This window comes from Cannabis sativa, chromosome 4 (genome assembly GCF_029168945.1).
Source record: "Cannabis sativa cultivar Pink pepper isolate KNU-18-1 chromosome 4, ASM2916894v1, whole genome shotgun sequence".
Classification (NCBI taxonomy): domain Eukaryota; kingdom Viridiplantae; phylum Streptophyta; class Magnoliopsida; order Rosales; family Cannabaceae; genus Cannabis; species Cannabis sativa.
The window spans coordinates 66002041-66011309 of NC_083604.1; the positions used below are offsets into that span (position 1 = coordinate 66002041).

A 9269-nucleotide genomic window follows, 5' to 3' on the forward strand; every position below is an offset into this window, starting at 1 on the left:
ATACTATTTATAACATATATGAATATATATTTATATATATTTGAGTAATATTAGACACACATTCAAATTGCATTTATTACATAGAATAATGTATATTCAATATTGACCATTTATATTTTTAAGTATGATCATATTATTTTTCATTATATAGTTGAGATTAATTACACATCATTGTGATTGTGTGTAAAAAATGTATGTAATTTGAGTGTGTGCCAATCATTTTTCATATATCATATTATTCTTTTCGATCCTCACAAAAAAATAAACTAAAAAATACTCTCAACTTTCACCTTTCATGATTGCGTAGATCGTTTAAATTACTTGTTTACAAGGTTATATAATAGTGGGTATATATATATATTTGATTAGTTTTGTGAAAATACAATATTTGATTAGGCTATCGATCAATTAGATCACCAATTATTTGTAACAAAATTGTAGGTATTAAAAAACTGAAATAACTGACAGACTTTAATAACTAAAATATTTAAAAATATATAATATATGTTATCTTAATCCGTTTGCCCCAACCTATAGATTCTAAACTATATACTAATGATCATCAATATGTAGCTAGCTTTGATTATGCTTACTTGCTTCAACGATGGCTTTAGGCTTATATTATTTAATTAGTTAGAAGCTACGTACTTTTTTTTTTTTTAATTATAATCTTCTTATAATAACCACATTGTTAATTACGAAATTAATATTTAATTATAGAGTGATATATATTTAGAGTTAGGGAGTGGTGTGAAGTATGATAACTTGTAGTAGAAAGCAAAGACAGAAATAAATGGCAAGAGTTTCAGAAGGTCATAGGGACAGAGACTGATGCAAATGATGATGATGATGATGATCACCAGTGATGATAATGATGAATATCTGAGGCTGAGGAATGGGTGCATATAGGGTTTTCATCAATTGTACGCAACAATTTGTGAATGGTCACTACTCAAACACCTGCCCCAGCTTAATTAACAAGAGCTCAGCCTATATTTATAAATTTTTATATTATTTTTTTGGAGTACAATGTTATATATAAATATATAATTTGTTCCCAAATTTAAATGAAATGAGAATTGCTATAGTGCCACAAGCATTTGACCTTGTCGGCCTAAATATGGCATATTAATTTGTCTATCTATCTCTTTGTTAATAGCTTTTACTTGTTTATACAAAACACCCCCCACATGGTAAATTCAGACTAGTTATAGAGATAGAATATATTTTTTTAATCCATGCCAGGTCCCATTACTGTATGTAATCCACTTGACTAAGTTACCCTACTACTATGTATACTATCCCAAAAGAAAAATAAAATAAAATCTGATTTGAAATTGCATTTAATGTCAATGGAAATATTTACAAGTGTATGCCATATTAAACTCCAACAATGTCATGTATAATATCTATATACATATTCGGATTCTATTATTTAACAGAGATGTGATATACTATTGGATTTTACATCAACCACTCAGGTTAACTTTAGTGGGCATAAAGAGATTTGAAGAGTTTATGTAAAATACTAAAATCAAATTTCAAATTGTGTAATGTAAGATATATAAATATATATATATATAATATATATATAAACGCTTCAGAAAAAAAAAATTGATTTTGATCTTTTCCTCCAAAAAAATATTGGATATATTTATATACTATTTGATCTTAATTTAAAATTTATACTGTCATGAAATCTTTGCTATACTATTGGATCTTAATGTAAAATTTATTCTATATACTGTCATGAAAAAAATCTATACTATTGGATTTTAATTTAAACTTTATGCTGTTATTAAAAAAAAATATACTATTGGATCTTAATATAAAATTTATACTGTCATGAAATCTTTGATATCCTATTTGAATTTCCAATTTTTTTCTATCTTTCTTTTTGTTTTTTTTTTGTTTTTTTTTTCTTAAGTGAGATTATACTATTTGACTTTAAAAAAAGTTAACATTCAATTAAGTGACTCATGGGTGGGCAGTAATTGTATATATAGACTTCAAAAATTAATCTTATTTAATAATTGATCGATATCCCTTGATTTCAAACAATAAATATTTCATTCATGTTCATTTTTTTTCTTTCTTTCTTTCCTTCTTTATTATTTATCTTTTCTCTTATGTTTTTCAATAATTAATTATTTTATCCAAAAAAAAAAGTTTATACTTGTATAAAAATGAAAAACCAAAACGTATATATGCTACTCAATAATTTTCCATTATATGTTATCAAAATTATGGAAATAAACCTTTTTTGAGAAACAAGCGTAGATTTATATTAAAATAGATAAAATCTAGACCTCATGGTCATTACATAAAATGTTTACCGGAACAGAACTGATCGGGATCGATCCATAAACCTGGTGGGTAAAAGCCCACTTAGCGACATTGTGAGCCGCAAAATTACAGTTTCTACTAATATTAGAAAAAGTACAACACATGAAAGAAGGAGAAGACTTAGAACAAAAGGAGACATAGTTCTCAATAGCCCAGTGGGACGCCTTCCCATTGAGAGCGTTGATAACTAGCCTCGAGTCACTCTCCACAATAACATAATTAAGTTTTAAATCTAGAGCTACTGATACCGCCAGGCAACAGGCCGCCGCTTCTCCTACCAGAGCTTCCGAGAAGTCCAATCGGGATGTGTGAATAGCAATCACCCTCCCCAGGTGATTCCTCGCAACAACAGCTGTGCACATACTCTCCAAGCCCACACGAACATCACAATTTAACTTTATCCAATCCAGAGGTGGAGGCGTCCAGATGTCCTTCCCGGGAGGCGAAGGACTAGGCAAGAGAGAAGAATGTGCCTCTGCATAAGAAGAGCAAATAAGGTCAATACAATTATGAATATTAGGGGAACAGTTGTTATGTACCACGTCATTGCGCATTCTCCATATATTGTCCACAACTATCGAGGCATAAAGGAACACTTCCTCTACGCGGAGCCCCCTATTATTAAGGCTCCAAATAAACTTCACCCAATCCCAGACTCTAATACCAGTGTCACCCACAGGGAAAATCCCCCAGGGGGAGGACCGCCATAAATGCATCGCTACATCACAGGTAAGAAACAGATGTTCCATAGTTTCATCGCCCAAACCACACAACGGACATCTTGTGTCTTCAATCTGAAATCTTCTTCTAATCACTGCACGAACCGGGAGAGCTTGGGAAAGAATACACCACCAAAGAACCTTATGTCGCTCCATTATGTTACTATTCCAAAGCTTATTCCAAAGAGCAGGGGCGACACTACTCTGAGGAGTTCTCTCCATGGCCAGGGCCACGTAGGCTGATTTGGTGGAGAAATTCCCATTACTTTCCAAAGTCCACATCCAACCGTCAATTCCCGAACCTCGAGGTGGGCCCATTTTCAGGATAGCTGACACAGTTTCCTGATCGAACAAACTAGATAGCTTAAGAGTGTCCCACCCACCCATGGGGGAAAGGAGGTCAGCCACACACATATTATCCATTCCAACACTTCTGTTTGGTCTCGGGACGAAACCTTTTAAGTGAGGGATCCAAGGGTCCCTCCAGATGCTAGTGCCTCTTCCATCAGCTACCCTCTTACAGGCCCCTTTCCGGAGGATTACATTAGCTTTAACAACGTTCTTCCAGAACCAAGAGTCCGACTCTTTATACTTACAATGGAGAAATTCTTTTCCCCTTAGGTATTTAGCCTCCAGGATTTTACAACAAAGCGACTGACTACCATTCAGTAAGCTCCAACCCCACTTAGCCAAAAAAGCGAGATTCATTTCTTTGGTTTTCCGAAAACCCAGGCCTCCTAAGGACTTAGGGAGACACAACTTATCCCAGGCCTTGAGATAGAGGCCATGGTTCCCTTTCTCAAAACCCCACCAGAAGTCGCGGATCAAGGCGTCAATCCTAGTAACAAGCCGGCTAGACAACTTGGTGGTTTGCATAGCATAGATGGGCATGGAAAGCCCAACAGATTTAATCAAAGTAGCCCTTCCCGCTTTTGATAAGGTTTTGGCCTTCCATCCCTGGAGCTTAGAAGTGAGATTATCAAGGATGAAGTTAAAATCAGCATCTTTTTGTCTAGATCTGAACATCGGCAAACCCAAATACTTGATTACTCCCTCTGGAGTACCAATACCCAAGGCTTCCTTAATTCCTGTTCTCATACCAGAAGGGGTATTTTTGCTGAAAAAAATAGATGTTTTAAGCTTGTTTACCGCCTGACCCGACCAAGAGCAGAATTGGTCGAGACAATCCCACAAGGCTTTCGCCTCAGCTAGGTTAGCCCGACCTACCAGAATGAGGTCATCAGCAAAGAACAAATAGGATAGCACCGGGCCCCCCCTACTTAGCTTAATTCCATGGATAGCTCCCTTCCCAATAGCTTCTTCTACCAGCCTAGAGAGCACATCCGCTGCACAGATGAACAGGTAGGGAGATAACGGGTCCCCCTGGCGGACACCACACGAGGGTAGGATCTTTCCTACCGGACCACCATTAAGACAAATATTGAGGGAAGCGGTGGAGATACACTGAGAGACCCAACTGCAAAACTTTTGAGGGAATCCGAAACACCCAAGGACATGATCGATAAACTTCCAACTTAGCCTATCATAGGCTTTAACCAGGTCAATCTTTATTGCAAAAAAACCCTCTTTTCCTCTTTTCCTATTGAACGAGTGGATGATCTCTTGAACCAACACATTATTATCTTGAATATTCCTACCTGGGACAAAAGCAGCTTGTGTTGGACAAATGAGCGACGGGAGGATAGGCTTAATTCTATTTGCAATGATTTTGGAAATGACCTTATACATCACATTGCAAAGAGAGATGGGCCTAAATTGATTCGGTCTTTTCGGGTTTTGCACCTTAGGGATCAAGACAACATTCGTGGAATTCACACCCTTGTGCATTCTACCTGTTTCAAAGAAATCAGCGACAGCATCACAGAAATCCTCTCCAACAGACTCCCAATAGTGTTTGAAGAACAGAACAGACATGCCATCAGGTCCAGGGGCTTTATGATTGCTCATAGCGAACAGAGTTCTTTTAATTTCTAGCCGGGAGGGGCATTCCACCACCCTAACCTGGTCCTCAAGAGAAATCCTTTCCCTAAAAAGGTGACCACAATCCAGCGGCCTATCAAAGTTAGCTCCAGTAAAAATATTCGTAAAGAAATCCAGGAATTCCTGACCTATTAGATCTCGATCATTTAGCCAGACATTATGTTTGTTCAAGATGCAGTCTATGGAATTCCTTCTTCCTCTAATAGCAGCAGATAGAAAGAAGAATTTGGAGCATTTATCTCCATCCTTGAGCCACTCAATTCTCGCCCTTTGTTTCCAGTAAACAGCTTTTCTGGTTCTTGCTTCATTCAGATTCCGACGAATGTCACACTCTAATCTCCAGTCTCTAGAGCCAGCGGGCAATGACTGGACTCTATCAAGTTTTTCCTCCAAATCTTTTATAACCTCATCAATTTTACCAAATTGCGTTCGCTTCCACTGAAGGAGCGCCACCCTGGTAGCACCAATCTTTTTAAAGACTCGGGCGGGGGCCCAAAGATGGTGCACCGAATCCCAGGCGTTAGCAACCACAAGCTTACTTCTACCATCCCTCGTCCAATTTTCCTCAAACTTGAAGCACCTTTTGAACTTGGGCACAATCCCAACCGTATCAAGAGACAAAGGTCTATGATCAGAAGTACTCGTCTGGATTGAACAGAGAATAGCTTTGGGAAACAAGTGAAGCCAGGCGTCATTCATAATGCCTTTATCCAGAGCCGACTTCACGTGGCTGCCTCCCGAGCGGTGGTTGTCCCACGTCATCATGTCCCCTTGAATGCTCATGTTGATTAGACCACGGGACTCCACCAGATTAGAAATGAACGGGATAAAGGGGTCTCTACCCGACGAACCCTCCCGCTCAGCGGGATTAAGGACAAAATTAGTATCCCCAAAAATCAACCACGGACCTCCAAATCTATCTCCTAAGGTCATGATCTCAGTCCAAAATAACTTCTTGGCATGGTTGTAGGGCGGTCCATACACACACGAGAGAAGCCAAGGGTGGGTAGGGGGGTCTGAGTAGACAATCCCCGAAATATGGTTTTGAGAGCAAGCGATGCATTCAAAACAAAAACCAGTCTTCCAAGCAAGAATGATTCCCCCCGCATTACCAATAGGCGGCACAGAAATATGAAAATAAAAGTGAAAAGCTTTTAGAATACGTACCAGGGGATTGGCATCCACCTTAAGCTCAGACAAGAAAACAAAATCCGGAGAGCGCGATCTGAGCAGGGACTTCAGTTCCTGAACTGTAGAGGTCTGCCCCAACCCTCTACAGTTCCACGCAACACCTCTCATGGCGCCTGTGGAGGAGATTTGACATTCTCCTCCACAGGGTTAGATGAGTGGACAGATAAGCTAGATCCCGACTCTTCAATCACAAAAGAGCCAATCAGATGATCTCGGTTGACTCCAAAGTTGCAGCTGGAGCTCTCACCGGAGGGCTCCTCTGAAGGCTCCTCAGACAAGTCATCAGCCTCCGCACGTGTCTCATGGATCCTCTTTTTAGTGTCCCAAGGAAAGTCTCTAACTACACCATGATAAGTTCTCACTAACTTGTGAGGTCTCGAGCAAAGAGAAGCGGAATCCTCAAATTTCCTCTTTTTAAAAGGTGTAGTACGCTCATTAGTTTCCGAGGAAGGCGGTACTCCAATGTCACCACCCAAACTTTTGATCTCATACAAGTCCAACTTACCAAAATGTTTCAAGTCATGAAGTAACTCTTCTTGTGCTTTAAAAAAATGAGACAAGGCCTTTTTTTCCTCAATATTCTTCTCTGCCTCCTTTCCATTAAACATGGTATTAGTATCCTTCCCACATTCAATTAAATGTGCCTCATTAAGAACCAGCCCATTAGAAACAATAGGCTCATGATAATTAATTGGTCCATTAGAGTCATTCGTCCCATCACCAATTTCACTAATCTTTTCCCCAACTGGACCATTAACAACAATCGGCCCATCCATTAAAGCCCCACTCATTCCACGCTCCACGTCAACACCAAGAGATAAACAACCTTTGGCCTTCACATTTAAATTAAGTGGCCCATTATTATTATATCCCATTGCATCTGGCCCACTAGGAGAGACCGGCCCACCTTTTTGCAATGACACAACTTGAGTTCGGCCCATATTGCTTCCTTCGTCAAAAGCCTTATTCAAATGAGGCACATTTATCATCAAACGGTCACTTGTAGGTACAGACATAGGCATGACTATTTCAGGCAAACCAGCAGAAACCTTTCCACTTGCTCCATCTTCAAGACCGGTCTGCAAACCCAAATTGGCAACCGGCGTGCCATTACCAGCTGGTTTTGGTTTGATGATCCACGCAGCACGCTGGCCCTTACCAGAGATCGGCTCACCACGACTTGTCAACATCCTACCTCGACTTGTCAACATCACTCTATTCAAAACAAACGGAGCTTTACCCGGAACGAAACCGGCTTGACCGTGAATCGAAGCACACACAATAACAATCTCTACCTCCGCCTGAGCCTCGGTCGGAGAAGATGATCGTTGAACCCCTCGCGTAGAACCACGGTTAGCAAGGAAACCACTGCCAAAGAAGCAGTCCGATAAAGACGACGTCGACCCCAACCAAGAGCCCCAAAAGCTGGCCAAATCAGCCTCCATAACAGACCAAAAACTCACATCTATTGGAGAAACACTCGGAAAGAAAAGACCAGGAGAAAACACAAGAGAGAAGAGACCAAAGACAGAATCTAGACAACCAACACTCAAACTAGAAAAGAACAAACATGCCTCAAGAAACCGGACAAGGAAAGGGTGTGAAAACAATGGCGAGAAGAGAAAGAGCAATCAAAACGAGATGACTAGAAAAACGAAAAGCAAAGAAAACGGGAAGAAAAGAATTAAGCATAACCATTCTCTCTGGCGACTGATCAGAACAGAAACTTATAAAAATATAAATGACCAAGCTCAACCTCCCGTAAACTCATTAATAACAGCCGCATTACTACTTGAGATCTATGTCTTCAAATAAAAAATTTAAAAACGGAGAAAGAAAAGAAACTCCCAGAAAATCACAGATCCTAGCTAACAAAATTGTTCTTCTTCGTTGAATCCTTCATACTCTCTCTCTCTCTCTCTCTCTCTCTCTCTCTCTCTCTCTCTCTCTCTCTCTCTCTCTCTCTCTCTCTCTCTCTCTCTCTCTCTCGAAGTGTATTTATTCGTCCTATTATGGAAATAAACCTTACAAAAAGAGAAAAATTTCTGGAATAACATTGTTTGCAATTGGAACTGTATATAGTGCACGTGAGAATTAATTAACTATATAAATATAATAATACGACTACTTTTGTTTTTAAAGTAAGCAACTAATAATTAGTAATATATATTTATTTTGATTGCTTGCAAACTGGTTGGTGGCACAATCTTTAATTTTTTTCTTGCTTTGTTTCTCTGCAGCCTTATCTTTACTTATTGTGTGGTCTAAATTAATGAACAGCTGTTTTATGTAAGCATATACATGATCCAACAAAGAAAAAGAAAAAAATATACAAATTTTATACATTTAATTTGTATGACCTACTTAATTACATAGATAACTTCTTCTTTTTTAAAAATATATATATACACATTGTCGATCAATTAAAATCGAAATAAAGCAATATTCTCAACGAAGAATAGAATAATGAATAGTTCTCTTCAAAGAAGAGAAAAAAAAAAAAAAAGAACACAACTTTACATGATAAATGCTAGCTTAATGTCAAAACCAACAAAACAAAGTATATTGCCGGAGTGGAAACTGGAAAGGAAATGTCAGGCACTAGGTATATACATATAAATATAATTTATACATACATATACATATACATTCATTATTCATACACATACATATACATATATATGTATACATACATCCATCAATCCCCTCTATTACTATTACTATTACCTTCCAGTTCTGTGTTTTTGTATTGTACCAATCAGACTGTTTCAAAATCACCCACATGTTATCTTTCATCCTATCAAAGCTCAATTTTTATATATATATATATAATAATTCAACAGTGGTCCTCATTATAATATCTCTGGAACCCACATAATTATAATCGATAATATGATATTCTCTCAATATTAATAATATAACATGGACGTGAGTAACGACCTATAAATATATATATTGCAAAATTATAAATATAAATGTGGAAATATAGAAAGTGTACTACTGCTCCAGTTT

General features: G+C 38.0%; 1 protein-coding gene across 1 annotated transcript; it reads right to left on the reverse strand.

Moving 5' to 3' along the window:
* Window positions 1–2303: 2303 nt before the first annotated feature.
* On the reverse strand, window positions 2304–6365 carry LOC133037080 (uncharacterized). Its single transcript, XM_061113894.1, has one exon. It carries the CDS (start codon window positions 6363–6365, stop codon window positions 2304–2306), a length of 4062 nt encoding a protein of 1353 aa, XP_060969877.1.
* Window positions 6366–9269: the final 2904 nt, after the last annotated feature.